This window comes from Heliangelus exortis, chromosome 9 (assembly GCF_036169615.1).
Source record: "Heliangelus exortis chromosome 9, bHelExo1.hap1, whole genome shotgun sequence".
NCBI classification, from domain to species: domain Eukaryota; kingdom Metazoa; phylum Chordata; class Aves; order Apodiformes; family Trochilidae; genus Heliangelus; species Heliangelus exortis.
The window spans coordinates 8,455,158-8,478,689 of NC_092430.1; the positions used below are offsets into that span (position 1 = coordinate 8,455,158).

The 23,532-nt window shown below is 45.4% G+C and overlaps 1 protein-coding gene across 2 annotated transcripts in view; it reads left to right on the forward strand.

The window, feature by feature from the left end:
* The window catches only part of ITM2C (integral membrane protein 2C), a 41,616-nt gene extending 27,571 nt beyond the window's left edge, over positions 1–14,045 (forward strand). For both annotated transcript variants that reach the window (XM_071751897.1, XM_071751896.1), the window contains 5 exons: positions 4,278–4,415; positions 6,256–6,444; positions 6,734–6,844; positions 10,228–10,378; positions 11,570–14,045. In XM_071751897.1, the coding sequence (XP_071607998.1) occupies positions 4,278–4,415; positions 6,256–6,444; positions 6,734–6,844; positions 10,228–10,378; positions 11,570–11,661 (681 nt within the window). In that variant the 3' untranslated portion in view covers positions 11,662–14,045. The remainder of the gene's footprint in view (positions 1–4,277; positions 4,416–6,255; positions 6,445–6,733; positions 6,845–10,227; positions 10,379–11,569) is intronic.
* Positions 14,046–23,532: the final 9,487 nt, after the last annotated feature.

Below are 23,532 nucleotides of genomic sequence, written 5' to 3' on the forward strand. Positions count from 1 at the left end.
ATTTGGACTTGATTCCATGCTACAGACTGGACATCACAGCTGTAAAGCACAGCCACGCTTCTATCCCAAATGCTCCTTAACTATTCAGAAATAAATAGGGGTAACAGCCCTATAACCAGCCATTTTCATCATGTCTTCAGCAAGACCTGAAATTCTGAAGAAAATCCCTAAGTACTGAATTACAAGGGTTTTTTCTACCCTAGGCTGATTTCAAGCCTCTTCTACTAAATGGTCTGTATCATAATCTCATCCCATCCCATCCCATCTGGGTTTCAGCTGCCTGTGCCATTCCTGTGCTGGCCCCTGAGCAGGCAGGGCACTGAGGCATAGTGGAGAGCCTGTGTTGTCCAAGGAAAGGAATTTATTTTTATATTCCATTATCTTATTTGCTGCCAGGCTTTAGGCTGAGTGTCTACAAAGCAATGGTGCCTGTAAACTGGAGCTGAGTCAGCATAACTGGTTATTTAGCCTCACCTGCTGTAGTTGCTTCTGTCTCTCACCAAGTGGGGAGAAGTATTAGAAGGACAATGCCTGGCAGAAAACCAAGATGCTCTCCTTGAGAGATGGATGCTTTCTCAAATTGCCCATGGAGAAGAAGATCAAGTTATAACCCCTCGGGTTACCCAGAGGAAGTGGTGGGTGTTTTTTTCCTGAAATCCCAGTGGAGGAGCTGTGGGTCTGTCTGTGCATCCTCCTTGTATCCTTTTTCTTTAGCACCTGGACAGTGGACATCATGGTCCTCTGCTGCTGCTGTAGTTTTCCATCCGTTCAAGGAGAAGAAATGAATGTTTGTCCTCTGCATGGCCCAGTGTGGGGAGGAAGAATCTCCTGATCTCCTGCTGATTTTCTTGTAAAACATGCCCATCTGTTAGAATATTGTGTTTAAAGCAAGAAAAAACAAAAATGAGGGGAAAATAAATAAATAAAAAAGAACAAAGCCCACTTACTTAACACAAGTACTTGTTCCTGACTCTGTCCAAGGCTTCTTTTGACCCCAACCTTTCCTATTGCTCTTGGCCAAAAAAAATCCCATAGTTATTGAGACAGAAAATAGTAGGGTGGCTTGTTGTAAGAAGAGCATTTGGTTAATGAATTCATATGGAAAAACTTAAACATCTGGTGAATGCTGTTAGACAGCATTTTGGCTTGTTAATATTTTGATTTGTTTTGTCCTCAGTGAAAATCCATGTGCTGAAGGCATGATCTGCTCTTCAGGCGAACCCCACTGCTGTGTCTTAATGCTTTTACCCAGAGCTGCAATTCCTGGAGCCCAGCAATGCTGCCAGATGTGCAAAGCCTGCTGTGTGGCATGGTTTGGTCCTGGGGGTCTTTTTGGTGGGGATGGCTTTAGTGCAGCTAGCTGCTGGGACCACCTGGTTTTCTTTAGGATAAGATTAGCGTAAGGGAAAAGTGCTCCTATGCTGGGGGGTCAGGCATTGCTATGGCAAGGACAGATGGAAATAAGCTGCAATGGATTTCCTGGGTTTTAAACCCAGTAAATTTAAATTTCTACTGCAGGGAGTGGTGGTCCTGTGGGGAAGGAGGTATATTGCAGCACGAGTGGGGCAGCAGCCTCTGAAAGACACTTCCTGGATGTTTCCAACCTAGTTAAGAATTATTATTTTGGGTGAAAAGCTGTTAAAGCAGATTGTGCTCTGCTCTGTCCGTGGGCTGTCAGTACTGAGAATGTCTCCAGCCAAAAGCTCAGGTGCTGATTCCCCTGTAGTTGCTTTTAAATTGCAATTCATTCATCCTGACAAAGGCTGATGGCCTTTCAATCTGCTGGACTGGGGGAAGAAAGATATTGTTAGTGAGGGTTTGCACAGGTGATTTTTCTACAATATTTGAAAGACAGGTGAATTGTTTCCCTTGGTCTGGCTGACAGCATTATTAACATCCCTGCTTTAATCTCTGCTCCATCAGAATGGCAGCTGTTGGGTTTTTTTTCTCACAAAAAATTGAGGACTTGAGGGTTTTTTTTTCACTTTTCCTGGTGTTTCATAACTTCTCCCAGTGCAAAGCCTTGCTTCATGTAAAAGTCAGGCATTTTCCCTGAAGTCAGGAATGCTTTGTAGGGAGCTGAACTTATCTCCTTTGGCAGAGAGGGCTGGGATGTCTCACTCTGTCTTTGGCTGTGGAAAGAATACACAGGTCCTCTAGTAAATAGTAAGCCAGCAAAAGCTATTTGCTCCTCCCTACCACAGTTCCACAATTTTTCTTTTTGGTGGGAGTAATTTTTTTTTTCCTCTGAGTTGCTGTGTCCTTCAGAACCCTCTCCCCAAGCTCACTTGCACCTCACCAAGGAAACAAGCAGCATATCAGAGTAACCTGGTACCTTTCAGATTTAATTCACTTGTAGAACATTAAACATTTTCTCAGCCATGCTTCAGTGTCAGTAGAAAGCAAACTTCTGGTTCCTCTTCACCTCCACTGTCTGTACTTTCTCTGATCTCTCTGTGGAAATCTGGTTTTGTGAAACAGTTGATGTAGAGCATGACTTTCCTGTCCTATCAGTTCATGTCAGAGAGCCTTTAAACCTCCTCTAGGAATGTGATTTTTTTTTTTTTCCCTTTTTCTTTTCACTGTGGCTTGTTGGTGCTGCCCCTCATTGGTAGGATGAGAGGAAGTGAAAGACTGTAAGTGAACTTAAAATGTAGTATTTTTCAGTTTGCTCATCCCTTTATTTGCTGGAGGAGGAGCAGCAAACTGACTAAACACTATTCCCAGTGTGAGGAGCTGGCAGTCATTAGAGGTGCTGCATATCTCTCAGCAGCTGGGATGAAGAAGAAATAAATACAGACTAATTCCTCCTGGAGATGTGCTGGAACTGTAGCTTTCCTAAATCGATTTGGTTTTTGCAGTTACCCGTCTGAATGTGGTTAGAAAAGAAGAAGTTGGTAGCTGGAGCTGTCTCATCAGCTGGGAGTGGAGCAGAGGGGTTGCAGGACCCTGGTTCTGCCCCTGCTTTGCACCTCAATGGAGCTCAGGTGCTGTGGAGGAAGGGGGATCTCACAATTGTCAGGATTCTCCTGGGTGCACCAGGAGTACTGGGGTGCTCTTGTCTTGAGGCAGGAGAGAGACCTGCTGCCTCCAAGCCTGGGACTGAACTGCTGCTCTTGTGAGGGTTGCTCCATGGCAGGGAAAGGGGAAAGAGGAGTGGGGGACAGGGACCTGGGGCATCTCTCTCTGCACCAGCACGTAGATTTGTGGCCATGTTACCCTGGAGAAACATCTCTCCCTTTAACAAGTGATGAATCTTAGAAGAGAGAAGCTGTTTTCTGCTTTTAAATCTGCCCATGGAGACAGTGCCTTTGTGCTCAGATGGCTCAGATCACGCTCTGCAGAGCAGGAGTTAATCTGCAGGAACCTTCCCTGGTGTGTGTCCTCTGCCTGACTGCTCAGCTGAGGGCAGCTTGCAGCTCTGCTGGGTGAAACTGGGGCATCTCTGAGCTGGCTTCTTTCATCTGCTTCTCAAAGGCCTTACATCCTCCTGCTTAGCTTTTTGGAGAGTTATTTTGGTAGTAAAAACAAGAGTGTTGTGGGCTGGGATGAGTGGTCCCCAGGAGGTAGCTCTGCCCTTGCACTGCCCTCCTTTTTGAGGACTGTAATAAGGCGAGCTGGCTCCTGCCTGTTAAGATTGGGCAGCATTCTAAAACTGATAGATGTGTTTTCTTTTGATGTCCTGACCATATTCCTGGAAGGTATGCAGGAATATGCTTGAAAGTGGAGTTGAAGGGATCAACACAGCCATTTGGGTCGGCTCACCCCATTAGAGCGAGGAGGTACCTTTCTAGTAATCAGTAATTTCCACCTCAAAAATTTCCCCTAAAAATGCTGCAGTGGTGGCAGCATTTCAACAATATTTTTGGAGTATAAATACATAAATGCAGTTAAGTTTAGTAGCCGGGAACTGTTAGTTCCTGATTTCCTTCTTTTTTGGGTTGGTCCTTATTGCCTACTGAAACTAAGCTTGACTCTGTTCTGAGCAGTTGGTGGGAAGCAGATTATACACATATATATGTGTATGTTCACACACACATTTTTTAATATATGTATGTTATATGCATGCTGGGGGGGGGGTGGAAATGGGAGAGTAAAATGCACAAGATGTGTTCTACTCCTGCCAGAACACTGTGAGGTGTGAAGTGGCTTTGCAGGGTGGTGCCTGCCCTCTTCAGGTGCCCACCACAGACCCATGCACAACCTTTGCATAAAATGCAGCTGTTTTTCTTCTCCCTCCAGCAGCAGCTGACCAGTTCTCTCATTTTGTCTGGCAGGAGGAGGCAGGTGCTGTGGTGCGCAGCCGGAGGTCATCGCTCAGCGGGGTGTGCTACCTGACCATGGGTCTGCTCATCCTGCTCCTGGGCTTGGTCTTTGCATCGATGTATGTGTACAGATACTTCTTCATTACCCAGGTAGGGGCAAGTTGGGAAGGTCTGCTGGCTCTTCAGCCAGAGCAGCCAGACAAGCTGCCTCTGAAGCAGGAGGTATGATGGCGTGTCACTTCATGGTGCCGTAACTTGGGAGCCAGTCCTCGGGGTGCACCAGGTGGGGCATGGCTGAAGTGGTGGGCTCAGGCTCACCTCCATCCTGACTGCCAGGAGCAGCCTTTCAGAAAAATCTCTCTTCCTCTCCCTTGTAGTTTTATGGGGTTTTTTTGCTTTTTTTAACTCCATAAAAATACCCTGACAGATCTACCCAGTAAATCCAATGCTGCTCCTGTCTGGGTGCAAGCTGGTTGTAAGAGGAGAGTGAGCCCTAGAGAGAGCAGGGAGGAACAAGCACAGCAAAGCAGCTTTTTGCAGTGGGTTTTCTAGGCCCTAGCAAAGAAAAACCCTGTAGGTGTAACAAAAATAGGTGCTGCTATTAATGAAGCAAGCAGAGAAATGAAAAGTAAGTGGGAGATGGTATGGAAGCTAAGACATTGACCTCTGTTAAATTCAGCACCTTTTCTTCCACATAGTCTTTGCAAATCCTGGTCTAGCTGAGGCATGGGGCTGGCAGCACTGAGGTGGGTCAGAGTGGGGAGAAAGAGACAGGGCAGAGCTGCTTTTAAAGAAGAAATTGCTGAGCTTTGTGGCTTGTGGAGTGCTTAGCCAAGAAACCCAATTTGCTCTCAAAACCTCATTCTGCTGCAGAGCAGCTATTAGTGAATGAGTTCTCCCAGGACCACTTATCCATTCAGCAATATAATTGTCTGATACACTTCCTTGCTCCATAAATTTTCTTGCTGTCAAATTAATTTGCAATCTTTGTTTTAAGATACATCAGCACTTTATAACCCGTGCTCATTTATGTCTGATTTGGAAATCCTGTAACAACCACAGGGCTGCTCACCCCTCCCACACACCACTGTTAGTGTGGTGGCACCCTTTTGCAGGTGTAGACACCTCCTTACGAGAAGAAGCCCCCAGTACTGAGGGAAGGTTACTGACCAGGTTATGGGCAGCATTCTGTCCCTCACCAGGCCAATAACCTACCCTTGGTGCATGCTGAGCAGCACTGGGAAATGCCCACAGGTCCATTTGGGGCCACCAGTTTTCACCCCACTGCCTGCCTGCAATACCAAATTACAGCTTACATGCAATTACATGGCAAAGCCTGTTCGGCATGGTCAGAGATGCTCTGGGGACCAGGACAATGGTGCCTTTATGTGTCAGTCTCTGATGGCTGCAGATTGTCCCTGTGATCTTCGTGCTCAGACTTCATCACCCAGCCTGCGTTAGCTCTCTTGCCCTTAACTTGTGTTTCTGGAGCCCTGGAGAGCCACGGTTCCTGTTTGGCAGTGAAGTGAAGTGAAGCAGCTTTGTTTTGGTGCATTTGCCATACACATGGTACAAATGCCTTTAGCAATGATGCTCTGCTTGTCCTGAGCTTGTGTATCTTATGTGGGAAAATGCAGTTACTGGAAGCTGTGTCTGTGGGGGGATGTGAATAGCTTGGTTATGAAATATAAAAGTCTACAGGCAGTCAGTCTGCTTTTCTGAATTATCCCTTGTGAAATCCCACACAGGGAATCTTTTATTTCCTTTGGACCTGGCTTTGAGGAAGGGAAATGTCATTGTATCACAAGGGTGTTTTACTCCACCATCATTAAGAACAGTTAATGGTAAAAAGACAGATCTTGAAATATTCTCAAGCATCTGTTTGAAAAGAGTGTTTTTACCTGGTATGAGTACATTTCTTCCTGTGTTTGCTGTAGCTGTTAGTGGGGTGTAGGAGTGTTGTACTTCCATCTGGATCTTGTCCCCACAGCTGCCCCGTGAGAGTGTGTTTCACTGTGGTGTCCTTTATGAAGATTCGCTATACTCGCCCTTCAAAGGGCAGCTGGAGCTGCACGAAGATGTCAAGATTTACCTTGAGGAGAACTATGAGCAAATCAACGTCCCAGTGCCCCAGTTTGGAGGGAGTGACCCAGCGGACATCATCCACGATTTCCAGCGAGTAAGGAGTTCTTGGGGCCTTTGAGGGTGTAGCTCAGGGCTGAGCTGGGGCACACCAACACAGTGTTTGTGGTCTGGCACTGTCCCTGTTTTCACATGTGTCTATGATGATCTTTTCACCGAGCTGTCCTCCTTCCCAAGGCCCTCCCTGACATTTTCCAACCAAGGGAGGTCCTTGGAGAGATTTGTTGCTTAGAGCGGTTTCCTCTCTTCCCTGAATTCCCTCTTTTCACCTGTCTTCACTGCCATTTCAAAAGGCTGAGTTGTTAATTTCTGTGTTTGGAACACAGGGTCTGACAGCCTATCATGACATAACCCTGGATAAGTGCTACGTCATCGAGCTGAACACCACTATCGTGATGCCTCCTCGCAACCTGTGGGAGCTGCTGGTTAATGTCAAGGTATAGCTGCAATCCTGCTTATTTTGCATGCTTTTCTTGAGTTGGCTCCTGGGTGCCAGCTAGAAGCTCACGGGAAATCAAAACTGCTGTGTCTGTGGAAGTAAGTCTGGCCCTGACAGAGCCAACTCTATGTAAAGCAAATGCTTCAGAGGATTTTGCTGAAACACTAATTTTGCAAACAGTGCAGTAACATTGAGATGATGGATCAGCCTGACCAGGGTGACACAGCAGATTCCTTCCCTCTGGTATTTACTGATAGTAGGAATCAAAAAGAAAAAAAGAAAAAAATTTCCTCCTTCCACTCTATCCATGGCTACCACTGTGATTTACCATTTGCAGAGTTCTCAGTGTCCCGGGGAGCACCAGGCCTTCAACTTCCACCCTTTGGGTGGGTGGGGGGATTGGTGCTGCCCTCCCTGCTGTGCTGAGGTCTGCAACAGTGGGCTTGAGCTAATGCAGCTTTACTCACAGCAGGCATTCATTTGGTTTAGTACCATCAGGTTTCTTCAGTTCAGAAGCCCCTGCTGCTATTGCAGTGACTGGAGACAGCCTTCTTAAAATAGAGCACTATTTAATCTTAGCAGCAGGGGAAAAAACCAAGATTTTTGAGACTGCAGAAGGTACATTTCTATCTCGGTCTTCTGCAGGTAAACCTAAGCACCAAGGGTCACTTACTCCCTTCTGTGAGGTTATATTAAAGAAATTTTTTTTAGAAGCCACAACATTCTAACTCTTACTTAAATTTCCTTTTCCCACTTGCTGCTACACACAGTGTGATTAATTCTCTAGGGGTTAAGGTCAGAGACAAAAGGTTGTGCCTTGAGAGATGCCTCATCTCCAGTCTTTGTCACGCTCCCAGTTTGTCTTCATGAACTGGGAGCTTGCAGAGTGCTGTCTGGCAAATGTGCTGGGAACCCTGCTGGGATACCACACACATTGACTTACAGCTTGTTCCAAACCCACGACAGCCTCTGACTGTGGCAGGTGACCAGTCCCTGGAGCAGAGGGAAATGGAAAAGGTAGGTCTGTACCTGCTGACAGAGAGACTGGGGAGGCTGGTCACATCCTAAAATAGAGATAAAATCACAGTCAATGAAAATAATGCTTTCTCTTTATCAGAATTTGAATTGCAAGAGAATAAAAATTATAGTTAAAATAGTCTTATATGTTTAGTTCCTTAAAGGGAGTACAAGGCAGATGTAGGTTTAAGTACCTGTCTGGGTAAGTGTCCAATCTGTCTGTGGAGGTTCTAACTGAATCCAGTCAAGTCCCTAATGAATGAGACTGGTTTCCAGCTGAAGGTTTGGTTTTGAAGATGGTCAGGGGCTTTCAGTCCTGTTTCTAGGACCAAACCTTGGTCCAGCAAATAATGTTAGAGGTTTGAACCAGCAGGCTGTGGCAGCACAGTCAGTCAGTGAACCTCCTTTGCCCTTTCCCCCCCACAGCAATGTGTGCCCTGTGCCCACTCTGCCATTCCTGCTGTGTGTAGGCAGGGCTGTGCCAGACCCTGCACAGATCTTGGCCCTGCTGTCACCATAAACCTGCATGTACCAGGTTGTTTGTGTCTGATTTTTCACCTGTGAATGGCAGCTCTGCTACTTCTTGCAGACTTTATTATGTGGAGGTGTAATGGCAGAAAGAAAAGGATGAGGAATTCTTCCCCTGTGCAGCAGCAGGGAAGTGGAGGTGGATGCTCCAGTTACATGGTAGATGCTCCACATCTTCTGCAGAACCCAAGGTGCTCAGTGCTCCAGTTTTCTTAAAACTCAGAGTGGAGAATTGAAGGTATTGTACTTGTTGCACAGTCCTGCACTGAAGGAATAGTTATTCCTGACTGCTTCAGCAGCCACAGCTATTTAAATCTAAAACAATGAAGAAACTGAATTATGTGTAGATGTGTGTCTCTCTAAGCCCTGTCTCCATGTCTAGGATATAGAAAATCTTGAGCCCCAGCCCCAGGTGTTAACATGACAGCTCTTGCTAGTAACCGAATGTATCAAATGCCCTCTCCTGCACCTTCCCACTGAGACTCAGTAATTGAATTTCTTGAAGAATTGTTGTGTTAGTGTAGTACAAGCTTCCACTAATAATCTGTTCCTCCAGCATTAGAGAAGAGCTTTATTGATCCAGTAGGCTATGCCAGCCCAGCAGCACGGTGCCAAGTTAAGACAGTGTGTCTCCAGGTACATCTCTATGGAGATAACCAGTCCTGCTGTGGAAATGCAAAGAGCTGCTATTTGAAATTGTGCTATTGTTGCTTGCTTTCCCCCCTGCTATATTTATATTGTGCTGGTTCATTTATTTTTTAACTTTTCTTAAGCAAAAGGGACCAGAAACGAATCTTTGCTTCATGGCCTGTTTCACATCTAGTCTGCTCAGATGTGTCCTCCAGCCTAAGCTGTATTTGTAGCACAGCTCCTTATTGCCACAGTTATGCCCTGTCAGCTGTGACATGGGCTGAGCACCCCAGGATCTGCTTGCAGGGACTCCTCATTGCCAAGCAGATCCCTTTGCTGCAGGGACAGAGGCTGCTTCCATCCCTGGGGTGCTCCCAGGTCCCCCATATTCTCTCTCCCCATTTTTTCCAGCCCCTGGTGGCTTTCTGCCATTTTCTCCAACTCATCACCCTGATCTTCAGAGTGGCTTCCACCCTTGCAGCAGGGAGGTCACATACGATGCTTCACCTTGGTCTCTGGAGTGGTCAGCCCCCTGCACTGCCACCAAATCTTGGATTGGTGTCCTGGGGGTGATGGAGCTGTGCCAAGAGCTGGCTTTCCCTGAGTGTCTTGTGCTACCATGCAGGGCAGGGTTTCTAAATGTAGTGCCCATGGCACATCTCTCGTTCCTGCTTCTGTTGGCTCTGAGAGCAGAAGATTGTTGTGGCTGTGCTGAATGGACCAAGGAGGAGACAGAGAAAAATCAGGAAACCCTTGGAATCTGGCAGGGCTGTCATTTTTTGGTTTCTAGTTTTTGAAGTAAATGCCAAATGCCCATTTTCATTGGAGTTTTTGGCATTTTGGTTAAGCCTTGATCCCTCTCCAGATGGGTTTGTTGTGCTGTCAGAGTTACAGCTTCACACACCCTCATTTAAAACTGGGGTCAGTTTATAACAGGGTTGATCCTACACTGGCTTCATCCCCAGTGTGAATATTCAGTTTTTTGATCTAATCTGTTTTGTGTTCCCTGTGCTAGTTGCATGGGACAGATTAGTGAAAGGACAGGCGAGCATCTTAACTGGCCTCAGTGAATTGAGTTTTAGCCTCCAAGCAGCACATTTTCTGCAGTTTTTATTGCCCTTGGCACTCTGTGTGCCAAGTTCAGTTCAGTTGGAAGAAGAGATCATGATGCTGTACATTATTTTGGTGGGAACTGTGTCATTTCAGAAAGGGACATACCTGCCTCAGACATACATAATCCAGGAGGAGATGATTGCCACTGAGCACATCAGTGAGATGGAGCAGCTTGGGTCCTTCATCCACCGGCTCTGCAGAGGCAAGGAGACCTACAGGCTGAAGAGGAGGAGCCTGAGGAGACGTAAGAGCCTTCCTGTGTTCAGCTCTCCTAACCTGCTTTCATCACAGTCCTTTCTGGTCTTACAGCCATGCTGGGCTCTTCATGGTGAGAGGGAAAGCTTTCCCTGTGGGTGTGAGCACACAGAAGATATTTTGAGGTCTTTTCTGAATCCAAATCTGGGATGATTGTGCTGTAAAAGGGGTGCTGGCTGCTGTGTTTCTGTCATCTATCAGCCAAATAGAAACATTGAGAAAATGGTTTCAGGAGCCAGCAGTTCATTTACATGAGGGCTCCTGGGGCTGAACTAATAGCTGTGCTGTTGGGAAGTCTTTGGAAGATTTCCCTAATGGAGACACCCACTTCAGTTGCAGCTATTGAGAGCAGATTAGATCTGCCAGTTGCTTTCAATTTAATATGGAGAAAGTTGTGAAGAGAGAACCTTAAAATGATTTCCTTGAAAATCAGTCATATGGATCTTCTATACAGATGTTGCTGCAAAAAACTCCTTGATTTCAATATATGTATTTATTTATTTATTTATTGGATACTGGTGTATTTATAGGCTCACCTGAAACATGAAGCTACAGTCAGTTTGGGTCTGGAGAAGCTTCAGAGTGCATTTGGGTGCACAGGTCCCCATGGCTGTAGTTTGTGGTTGGTTTCTCCCCAGGAGCTGCTGGCACACTGGCTGCTGCTCTCATGGCACCTCCTGGGTTGCCCTAAGAGGGGAGTGACTGCCTGGCAGAGCTGCCCAGAGCTCAGGGCCTACATTAAAGGGCATGGGGAGCATTCCTTGTTTCCCAGGGAGGCTGAAGCCAGAGCAGGATCAGCACGCATGGTGCTGAGCCAGAGTGGCACAGCCAGAGGGGAAGTGATTTAAGCCTTCCTGGGCAGCATCCAGAGCTGTGCTCTGTACCAACCTGTGACTTCTGCTGGTTTTGAGGGGCTTTCTGGTCTCTGAGATGACAGAGATGCTTTCATCTGAAACCAGATGTTTCCAGACATCTCTCCCAGCTCGTGGAAGTTCTTACCGCAGGACCATGGCCTAAAGAATATTCTTCAAAAAAACAGATTATGCTTCTTTTCATGTGCTGTGCTGTTCCTGCATTTCAGTGTTAAGTTGTTCCATCTCACCTGCTTCTCTTTCTTGATGCAGCTCTTGTAGATTCTCATGTGCTGAATCTCCCTCTCCTCTCTTTCCATCACCTGTAGGTATCAGTCGACGTGAGGCTGGAAACTGTCATCGGATTCGTCACTTTGAAAACACTTTTGTGGTCGAAACTGTTATCTGCACAAAATCATGAAGCCACGTTCCAGATGCAAACTTCCTTGGCTTTGCTTGCACACACATGCTCTCAGCCCTCTCTTTAGACATGGTAATCTGTCTTACTTTTTTTATTCCTTCCCCTGCTTGTGCAGCTCTAACCTCTTGGGTCCGTTGTGGCCTCACAGTGGATTCTCTTTTCTCCCTGCTACATACCTGAGACATTTGCTGGGCTTAAATTTACACAGGGGTAAAAGATAACCTGGGAGTAGATGCAATTTCTTCCACATCAGAGGACAGGAATCTCTTCTAGGAGCAGGTTGGAGTAGAAGGGATGGCTGAGAAATAGGAGTGCTGGAAACAAGTTCCATTTTCCTGGCAGAGTGATTTCAGGCTGGTGCAGTGCTTTGGGGCTGCCTTGGCACCAAAACAGAAGGTGGTATGTACAGGAGGAGGGTTTCCATTCTGGTGTTGATGTAGTGACCAGAAATATGTAACCAGATGCACTCAGGAGAAGAATAGTTGTGAGGCTATGGACTGGGCAATCCAGGATGCTCAGCAGGAGGAGGAGTTCTGCCCAGCCCATGCTGTGGTGGTCCCAGCTTGCTGCGTGCTGTCCCCCTGAAGATCAGAATTCAAACGTTGAAAGCATGTTGTTGTTGTTTTTATACTGGCTCCTGGACTCAGTTCTCACCACGTCTCCTCCTGAACGTGGCAGGGCTCAGTGTGACCCAGGGAGCAATGCAGGGTCTCCTAATGGGTGTCCAGGGTGGGCAAGAGGCCAGGGAAAGGGGCAGTGAGGTGGCCTGGGAATGCCATGAGTGACACAGCATGTCCTTCTTCCTCAGCCACAAAGCAGAAGGTGAAGTGCAAGGCTGTGTAGCTTTTTCTCGAACACACAGTCACATCTGCTGTGGATCTTGAGCAGACCTGCTGTCATTTTGCCCAGGTAAATAAAAAGGTGAATCTTCAATGCAGGATGCCAGAGCTCTAGTGATGTTCCATCTACAGGAGACGTACAGGCATAGGTGGAGCTGGGTGGTTTACTCCAGCCTTGTGTCTGTCCTGGCCAGCTCTGCTTTCCTGGGAAGATGAGTTAGATTCACACATGTCTTTCTTCCTGAGTTGGTGAGATCCCATCTGTGTGTGGATGGGGTGCCATGCCTACCTGCAAGGTGGTATGAGCAGCAGAACTGGTAGTTACTGGCAAGTGCAGAGGAAGAACTTGTTTGTTTTGTTTTGTTTTTTAATAGAGAGAAGAGAGAGAGAGTATTCTTGTATAACTCCTGATGAAAGCTGTTTGGATAGTAATTACTGTAGCCCAGCCATGTATCACATTATCTGCAGGCACTGTAGTAGTGCAGATACTGATACAAGGCAAGATTCAGCTGATCAATACACTGCAGAGAAGTTGTGTGAACAAAACTGTATTTCTATTGATCACCAGACAGAAGAATTGCAGACTAATTAAATATTCTTCCCTCTGTTCCATAAATATAGTTAAAACTAATTAGGTTCTTGAAATGCAGGCAGTTTTTTGGCTTGAAAGAATGGGGTGAGTTTCAACTTGGCACATTCTTGTTAATTGGTTTCCAGCAAATCTGGACTTCTTCACCATCTGTTGAAATGAGCTTGTTGTTTTAGAAGAGGAATGGTAAAGTAAATGCAAGTACAATCATTAACTCAGCAGAACCAAAAGAGTATATTTTAGATTAAAATTTTAAAGTAATAAATAATGCTGTAAGTTAATTATCTGAAAACAAAGCAGGGTCCCAAAATGATGGTCATGTAATGCAATTGGAATTAGTATGTCCTTAGAGACTGAGAGTTCTTGATGTTGTGGGGTTTTTTTGTTTGGGGTTTTGTTTTGTTTTGGGGGTTTTTTTATAAACATAGCTCTAATCATTAAGGGTCAACAGGTAGAGACGGACACTTTCATTTCAATCTGCTTGCTTCATGCATTTCATGCAAGTTAGTAAGGAAGGATTCCCACAGTCAGAGGGATTTTTGCTTTTCTCATGTTGTGTTTTTCCAGTGATAACTTTCTGCTAGCCATTACCTTTCATTATGTAGTGGATGACAAGAAGGCTCAAAGAACTGATTCTCTTAATGGCAGTACCCCAGACGAGTAAATTTAAGCCCCATTTCTCAGAACCTAAGCCTGCACACAGGTGAGCACACACGCCTTTCCCCCTCCTTTCCAATTCTGCATGAATTAACTGGTCATTGAATATGCTAACTCTGTGCAATCCCGCAGCTGTAAGGTCAAACCTTGGTTCTTTAAGGTGAGCTAATGTGGTCACTGTTCCATAGGATGAGAATGCAGTTGTCTAGGAAGAAAACATAAGATGCTTTGTATATTTTGTCTGGTAGGACTCTTACTTCTTAGGAAAAATCCATGGGATAATAAAATCTTTTACCTCAGATATGTGAAGCGTGTGTTTGTTGGGTATGAAAAGCAAATGCCCTCCATAAAGCTGTTGCTAAAGGGAGGCAACAGTCAGATTGCCTTGGAGGGCCCAGCCCAGTGGCATCTTGGAGCTGGGCAGTGGGAGGATGCTGTGGTGTGGAAGCTCCTGCCCATGGGGTGGGAGCAGCTGCGTGGGAACCTGGCTCAGCGCCCCCGTCAGAGCCCGCCTGTGCCTGAGGCTCTGAGCTGCTTTTCCCCAATCCCTCTGCTTCCCTGCGAGACCCAAGGGCAGCCCTAGATGGAGAAGTCATTTCCAACCTAAGTTCCTGTGAATCAGCAACATACTTGTGCTGCTTGGGTGGTCTGTGGGTGTCTGATCCTCATGCTCAGCCATGTGTCTCCAGCAGCCCGACTCTTGCAGAGAAATGTGGCTGTTTGCACGGGACCTGAGCCTCCTCCTGCCTTCTGGCTGGCCCTGCAGGACAGACCTGCAGCGAGGTCTTCTTCTTCTGTCCTTTCCTTGCTGCATGCACAGTGATGTGGGTTCCTTAGTGTTCTTCCCAGCTTTTTCTCTCCTTCTTTCATATTGGTAGGGAAGTGTCAGAATATCATTCCTGAACTTGACTGCTCCTCTTTCTGAAATGAGTTGATCGGTGACAAAGTTAACATTTCACTTGTTACAGTCATTTTTCCTGCATTTTGTGTTTACCTCTTCAGTATCTCAATGCTTTTTCTGTTATTGGGTTCTGCAGAAGAGATTTGCAGCTTACAGTAATTGTGTTTGCCAAAGCCTGTTCTCCTGAGCTGGCCCAGGCAGCTCTGCCTCGTGGCCTTCTCCTTCCATCAGCACTTGGCTGAGGAAGCCTGGGGTCCCTGGGGACCTGGCCCCTTTCAACAGTTCACCTTTCAAAGGCTAAAATACTGATCTTAACAACGTGACCTGTGCATATCAGTAAATCTGGTTACCTTTAAATATAGCCACCCTGAGAATTGTCCCATGCCAAGAAAACCATCTTGTTTGTGAAATTTTGCATTTTCTTTTAAACGTTCACTCTTGGCTCAGTTCTTCATTTCTTGAGGTTGTGTTAATTGCCCTTTGCTGCTAGAAGACTTGAAGTCAGTCAGTTCTGCTTCATCATCTCTCACACTCTATGGCATAGGGCTGCTTTATTTGATTGACACATATAAAAGCTTGGCAATAAAGCCTGTTTGGGTAGAACTCTGTGGCAGAGGTGCAGTTGAAGCCCTAATACAGGTCACTGTGTCAGCTAGCACCTAATAGAATTTACTCTTAATTTTCAGTGCTTTCTTATTGCTGAATGGCTCAGGGGTTGTTATTTAGCTTTGCCAGGAAGTGCTTGGTGAGTCAAAGTTTTTGTTTTAATGTAGGATCATCTGCTTCTGGACTCTGGTGGATTAATTAAAAAAAAAAACTAACTACTAAAAAGCTGTACTGGAAATCTATTGAATTCACAGTTGAAGGAAAGGATCTCGGTGTCCCTTTTAAAACCTAAATAAGCTCTTGTTTTGTCACAAGTCTTTTCCAGCTACATTTACATTCTGGGCCCATCCAATGAAGTGCAGCCTATTGGGATTCCTGCAGGCACTGGATGAGGGATGTTTTGTCTGTGATGGACGACATAGGTTCCAGCAAGGAAGTTGAAGGAACTTTTATTTTTTTGTGATTTGCAAGCCCATTTTGGGGTGGGATGCTGCAGGCAAAGGCTTCCCCTGCTGGTGTCCCAGGTGGCAGCTCTGTTGGGGGTTTTTGCCCACTGCAGGCATGGACGTGGGGTGGCAAGTCAGCAGGGTGTGCTGGGTATCCAAAGGGCTGCCCACACTGCCTTGCTATTGGCAGCAAAATGTTGCTTTCCACAAACCACTTCATGGCTTTGGGGATGAAGAGAGCTTGTTGGGCCACTTTTAATGCTCTGAAGAGTGAAAATACCTGTTAAATGTTATGTTGTGAAATACTGGCTTCCTGATGCATGGATCTGGAAATCAAGCAGTCCCCATCTTGTTATGGTTTATAAGACTTCAGTTTTCCTTACTGGGAATTAACCACTGCCCATTTGGCCCAACATGAGCAGCTGTCTGGTGTATTCTGTAGATGCCAAGCTAATGAAAGCCTGTTCTCACTCTCCTATGTACCTACATATGAACCTACACATGTCTTAGGATGTACAAGTTGTTCCTGAGCATTTTGCTGCCATCGTTCTCATTTCCACCCAGAACATTAGAAAAAAACATTGTGGATGCTGTCACAGCTTCCCAGAGGAAAAAGGGCATATTTGGGCAGCTATGTAATCTGACAAAAACAGCCTCCCAAGTTGGTGTCTCAGGTAAATGTCTCTTTCTCCTTCTTTTGGTAAGTACAGTTCCTGATGGAGTCAGTCCCTCCTGATGGAGGGAAATCAACGAGGTGCTGCAGCTCCATCAGAGGGAATGTTTTCTGGCTTAAGCAAATAAGCAGATTTTTGGGGTGAGAGTTGCTAACAACGATTGGGTGAGCTTCAGTTAATATGTCCAGCTGAAAAAAAAAAATATCTTAAAAAGATTAGTCGAAGAAGCTAAAGTTCCTGATGTTAAGTTGAGCCATTGTTATTCATAATTTTAGAAATAGAGTGACTGTTTTTTGGTTTAAAACAATTTTTATCTTAAAAATTCTGAATTAAAATGGTCAAGTAACAAAGGAATAAAACAAACACTGTTAATTTTGTGTTAAAAATGAAACAATGCATTGATTAAAATGTCAACAGAACCAGACTTTTTTTTGAACTAGAAGAACCTGAGATAGCAATGTTGATTTAATCTGGATATTTTCTTTTTTCTTTTTTTTTTTAGTTTATTTTATTTTGTTGTCAATTTGTTCATACCAGAGGAAAAGTCTCTTATTTTCTCTCCAGTATACAGCCTTACTACCAGCAGGGTACCAAGGTCGCCTTGAAAAGGGAATTGCCCCAATGAAGAGGGATCTGGAGCTTGAAGCATCATGTGGACCATTCACCTTGGCATATTGAAACTGGTAGCCTTTGCTTCCTGGAGAGGAAGGAGATCTCTAGAGGATGATTTTGAATTATCAGTTTAAGAGTTCCCTGAGTTAGACAACGTGGGCACCTTTACCTGTCAGGTATTCTTAATGACTGGTATTTTACAAAACAAGCCTGGCTTTAGGACAGGATGATGCTGGCTTCTGCTTTTCCTGGCCACTGTGTACACAGTCCCTTATGCTTCTTTGAATGAGGACTAAACCCGCTTGCTCTGAAACTCACCTGGCTCTAACTTGCTGGGTCTGGAGGTAGGGAGGCAGTGCTGAGCAGAATTACTCATTGGCTGTCCCCATGTGCTGGCTTGTGGTGGTGATATCACTATCTCTGTATTAAATGAAAAAATCACTTGACTTAGGTTGGAGCTGCCTCTACTGCAGCTTAGGCTGATCACTGTTACCTTTCCCATCCCCACGGTCTCATCTCTTCCCTTTTCCATGGGGTCTTCACAGCTCCCAGGTGGAGCTTGGTGGGGCAGAGCTTTCCCCAGGGATGTGGCAGGGGATGGTCCCCAAGAAGTGTCTCTGGAGCAGCACACCTGCAGATACAAGTGATGCTGTGCAGCACAGAGCCTCTGCCCCTCTGTCACTGGGCTGGGACTAATGGCCTGCTGGAGGCAATGGGAGGGTCCTGCAGAGATGGCAGAACACCAACTGGGACTGATGGCACAGGCTCTTCTGTAGCCAGGTCCCCTCAGAGGATGGGCTGGAGCTGGCAGGAAGCATGGTGCAGGGGCAGCTTGACAGGTCCCATCCATTTAACTGCTTCACTCTAGCTAAAATCTTGCAAGAAATGAGTGGTTTGAAGAATTAAGAATTATCTGTTTCCTTAAGTTTGGTGAGAAAGTTTGCTCTGGGAATATCATTATTCATAGTGAACGTGAAATGTGTTTGTGCCAGCTCTAACTATTCTCACTAGCACAAAGATGTTCTCCAGTGGGGAAGCCAGCATGTTATTCTGTTCATTTGAATTAATTATTCTGAAAAGGCCAAGTATGTAATTTCATACTTGAACTTTTAGGTCTATTTTTAAATTGAACTTAAATAATGTTATGCAGTGATGGAAATACTCTGATGGTCTAATCAGGGAAAGAAATTTCAAAAAGAAAGCAACGTTGAAGAAAACCTCTCAAATTGAGGTTTGTCATCTTTTAAAGCCATCTCTAGGATGTCACTCTTTTCCTCCATTTGGTATGCATGGAGCAGCTTGTTCTAAGTAAAGAAGCAGTAAAGGCTTGGTATCAGGCCTCAGTTAATTTCTCCTTCTTTTCAGATGAGGAATTTGTGATTGCTAGGATAAAAGTCAGTTCCCATAGGCTCTTCTCCATCCTTCAGAAATTGCTGCATGCTAAAACTCAAAGCAGCAGCTACAAGCTACTTGTTTTGGATACGTGGGGCTGCTTTCTGAAGGGGCCCCTGTGTCAGCAGTGTTGTCAGTGTTGCCTTATGCAGTCTTGGAGGTTTTTGGGGGTGCAGCCTGCTGCTGGCTCCCAGGTGCCTTCTCCTGCCAGCATGGCTGGGTCCAAGCAGGCCTGCAAAGCACACGTGGGTGAGAGGACAGTGGCTCAGCAATGCATAGCATTAAGAAATTTGGCAAGCTGGATTTTAAAAATGACAAAGTTACAGCTCAGTGGTTTTTAATGTATAGTGACCTTTTTGGTAATTAAGCCAGCAGCACTTTGCTAATGGTTTCTGTGTGGGAAGTACTGGAAAATGCAGAGCAATAGAGTTAAAGAGAGACCTAACACAGCTGTGGTTTTGGTTCTGAGTGCTGAAAGTAGCAGCTTTAGGTGGCATTTCATGTGGTTTGGCTAAATTCAATTTGGTCTCCAAGTGTGATGATTGTTTTGTAGTCAGGGTATGTGGGAGCAGTCTGGTAGACTGATGTGTTGTTATACAAACTAGGAATAAACACTGAAAAAAAATTTTAAATGCTCTGGGAAGAAGAAACCATACAAACCATACACAGTCACCTACATCTACGGATCTACAGGCTGTGCCTGGCTTTGAACAGGCACTGCAGCCCCAGCTCCCAGCATAGGTGGCTGTGTGGGTTGGCAGCCCTGCACTGCTGGAGTGTTCATGCCACGGGTTGTGCAACTGATTGTGTTTGGTTTTGAAACAATTTTAACAAAAGCTGTGAGCGAGTTAGGGCTCTCAGACCAGCTGAGGGGCAAGGGAGCCAGTGGCTTGGGGGGTGGGGGGCTGGATGCTGGCTGAAAACACCAGAAAGCACTCCCCATCCTTCCCCAGTGCTACTGAAGAGTCCTTGCATTAGAAGGAGAGTTAAATACATACTTCAGATGCCCCATCAGATGGGGCACAGGACAGATGCACCTTGCTTGAGGGCTCACATCCCTTTGTAGAGCATATACTGCAAAAGGCTTGCAGCAGGCTGCCCACTGGGGTCTGAGGAGCTAACACAACCTCCTCCTTAAAAACTAACAGCACACCCAGCTATTGAGCAATGCCGGAAAAGTCCCAGAGCACCACAAGCAGCAGCTGTTTGTGCAAGTGTAAATGAGGGAGCATAGGAGGGGGTGCCCTGCTCCTCCCCCGGGCAATGAATGTGGCTGCGGGAACAGCAAACAGGTGATTTCCCCCTTCGGCCCCGGCAGGGACTGTTCAAACGTGTTGTGTTTCCCTTTGTGGGCAAGGTCTTCGGGAAACTGTTCCCTAAGTCAGGAGGGCAGAGCAGATGCAGCCATCCCCTGGGGCTGGTGGGGTGGCCGTGGTGCCATCTGTCCCCTGTCCCTCTGTGGTGCCGGGTGGCAGCCTGATGGGGACAAGTGCTGGGCTCATCTGCAGCCCCCCAGTCTTGGCTGGCTGGGTGCTCCCTCCCTGGCCTCTCAGCCACAGAGACACCCCTGAAGTGTTTCTCTTCACCAGGCACTTTCCAGGGACAGCTGCAAGTCACAGCTGTCAGTCTTGCCTCTGCTTGGGTCTGGGACCTGAGAAGGAGATGAGGGCAAATAGAGCATAATCTGTTTCCTGCCTTATTTTGGTCCTTTTTCTCAATTCAGTTAAGACATATAAGTCCCCTGCACTGCCAGGAGGGGCTCCTGTCTTGGTAACAACTCTCTTGCCTGATAAAACTGTTTTGAGAGGCATTTTTGTATTATTTGGGCAGGAGACATGTAGAACTGATGTTCATCTACCTCTCCAAGGAAAATGAGTGCTAATCAAGTACAGACAGCTGCAATAGAGTTTGGGGATATTTGGTTGAGATGAAATCCAAAATGTGGTGGTGCATTTAGGGAAGCGTTTGAGGGTGGTTGGGCTTGCTTTGGTTTGGTTTTTTTAAGCAAAGCAAAACAACTGTGTTGGAGGGCAGCAGGAGGAGAAAGGGCTGGTGCTGCAGCCCACTACCAGGATGTGCAGCACCACCTGGGGTGGCTTTTCTTTGTCATTTGTCATTGCTTTGTTGTTTTAAAAAATGTGGTAAAAGCAGGAGCTGGCCTGTGTATAGTCAAACATTGGAGAGCAGCAAGCCTGATGTGGGCACTGAGTGTGAATTGCCCTTGCTGTGCTCTGATGCCAATGGTTTAGTTTGCAGGGAGAAAAAAAAAAAAACCAAAATGAAAAAAGGAGAAAAACCGTCTTATGTCAACAGAGCTTAACATGGAAAAAATATATAAAGCTGTTGAGAGAAATATATGCAAAAGGCATGATTTATTCAAAGACCTGTCACTGTATCATCACCTGCAAAGGTGATGTTGCCAGGATCTTCCAAAGGAGCTTTTCACAGCCAGCACCTGCCAAGGACAGCTGCTGTCGATTGCCAGTACTCTTATTTTTTTACTGCATTTTTCTTTCCTTCTTTTATTTTTTTTTAATTCTTTCTTTCTTAAAGTTTCTCCTTGAAGTGTGGTAGCAGATGTTGAAAATTGTTCCCATCTGAGGGTGTGAATAGGAGCTACGTGACAAAAAGAAAGTTAAAGCAAATTAGATACTTGCTTTTGGTTGCTTCTACCAACTCTGACCCAGGGATGCAAAAACAAATCTAAATTTTTTTTACAGTTTAAAAAGCAGCTGATACCTCTTAAAAAAACCTTCGGCCTAGAAGGAGTCTGCTTCTTTGTCTCTGATTTTATTTCTCCTTTCTTGTTCTAACTAATGAATGCTATTTGCATGAAAATGAGACCTTTTGTTTCTCAAGGCTGATCCATTCCTGTTATTTATTTCTCTTTTGGACATTGACCACTGGAGTCTGAGTCTGTCCAGGCTGTGCAATTAAATCAGCCCCTCCAGACTACTCTTACTGGGCTCATTTCCACAGCAACTGATTGTGATACAGAAAAGGGTTTCTAACTTCAGGGGGATTAAGTATGCAGCGGAAGTTGGGTGAACGTGGTTGTAATGAGAGTGAGGTACAGTAATACTGAAAATGTGTCTTACGTTGGTGAACATGTCATGTTTGACAGGCATGCTTCCCCAGAGTCCTCCAAGGGACAAATGTAGAACTGAAATTTGCACATGCTGTTTCCAACCGTGTTTGAAATTCCACTTCTTCCCCAGAGGCTGTGAACCCTGGAGCTGCGGGTGCCTGATCTGCTGCCCCTTTGCTCCAGTGGGCCACCTGCATCACAGCTCTGCTCCATGGCCAGTTTGTCACCTTCCATAGGCTTGTGGTGCTGCTGCTGCTTTGTCTTGTTGGATTTTGGAAGTTTGACTAATGGTACTTTGTGTTGTATTCATTATTATTCAAAATGTTGCAAGACTTTTCTAGGTATCCTCCATCTGACCAGCAAAGTGCTTCCTTCCTCTTGGCTCCCTGTCAGGATGACCTTCAGGCTTTGCAGCTTTGACATTTTGTGTTTATCCAAGGAAACAATAATGCCTTCCCTGATCCAAACTTTGGTAAGAGAGATTATGACCTATGTGGTTCTGTTTAAATCTGCATTGAAAGGACATGTAAATATGAGGTAGGAGCTGGGTTGGAAACCTAGCGTGACTAGGAAGAAGTCTGAAAATAAGATGTATGCAGCTGAGTTCTGGAGAAACAAACACTTCATCTGATGCAAACAGAATAGTTTTCAGTATGGGAGTCTGACTGCCTTATTATGCAAGTTGGACAACTTGATAGAAAGTTAGAATAGGTTTTGTATACCCACAAATTTTTGATTGCTGGAAAGTGGGAGAGAGCTTTGGGACGTCTTTTAAAGGTGTTTTGTGGCTCATGAATGTGGGCAACCCAAGGCAAGTGACACAGGATGATTTGAGAGAGCAATAACCCATAATAGCATGAAGTATAGTAATATGTGAGCAGTGTGATTATGTCCAGAAATTAAATCTAGGTTAAGACACAAAGATACTGCTTCAGTTCTGCCATGTTCTTCCAGAACAAGGGAACATATTGTTGCCTCTGAATTTTGCTTTGCACAGGGTGGGAGTATTAAAGGTCTCACTATTGCCACTGAGCACAGGCTAAGTTTTGTCTTGCCATTACAGCATGGAGCTGGTTACAAAAGCATGTTCAGACCATAAGATTTTTGCAGTGAGAGAGAGGCAGACGTGAGAAAGGCCTGGAATAATAGCCCATTCCCAATGGATTCAGCACTGGAGGCTGGATGGGATACCCCATGGCATCTCAAATGGGAGCAAACAGGCCTTGGTACTGCAGATCCCTTGCACAGATGCAGGCTGAGGCAGCAGCAAGATCTTGAGCCCAGAGTGAGATGAAGGATGTTTTATAGCTTAGACTTTTTTTTATTTATTTTTTTTTATCTTCTCACTACTTGTATAAAATGAGCATATTTATATTACTTGAGCATATTTATTATTACCAAGTTATTTTACTCTGCATGAGGGAAACAAATCTGTCTGCAGGGTTTTTACGGCCTTTGGCCTGGGTCCTAATCCTTTCTTTCTGCCTCCTTCCAGCTGTGATGCTCTCAAGCCACTGCACTTCCTATTAGCATGAATGAAAGCAGCCTGGTCCCTGCAGTCTGCAGCTTCTCATGCTTTCCTAAGCTCCTCTTTAAACCAACGAGAGCTGTTTCAAACAGTGTCCTTCATTGTCTCAGATAAAAAACCTGGCCGAATGGAATCAGGTTAGATGCTGGTCTCTGGGAGCTGGCTTTACTTGTAGTCACAAAGTTAATACTTAACATGGAATTATGGGGATTGTATTGGTGTACTCTGAAGTGTAATCTAAAACTGGATTTCCTGGGTTTGCAATGCTTAGTTTTGGATTAACCAGTGTCTGGCAGTGTTTATAACTCTAAACTGCTGATACTTGCTCTCAAGTATAATCCCAGTTTAATGCCTGTTTTTGTCTTGGAATATAGAGAAGGATTAATAGGAATCTATGACATACATCAGATGTGAGGTTTTACATCCTTTGTTGTCTGCAAATGGCACTGATTCAGCTTTTCTTCTTGGGAAACCTGATTCCTCATAGGTTTTTTGGTTGTACCATTATCCCACAGCAACTTTTTTATTACTAATGTAAT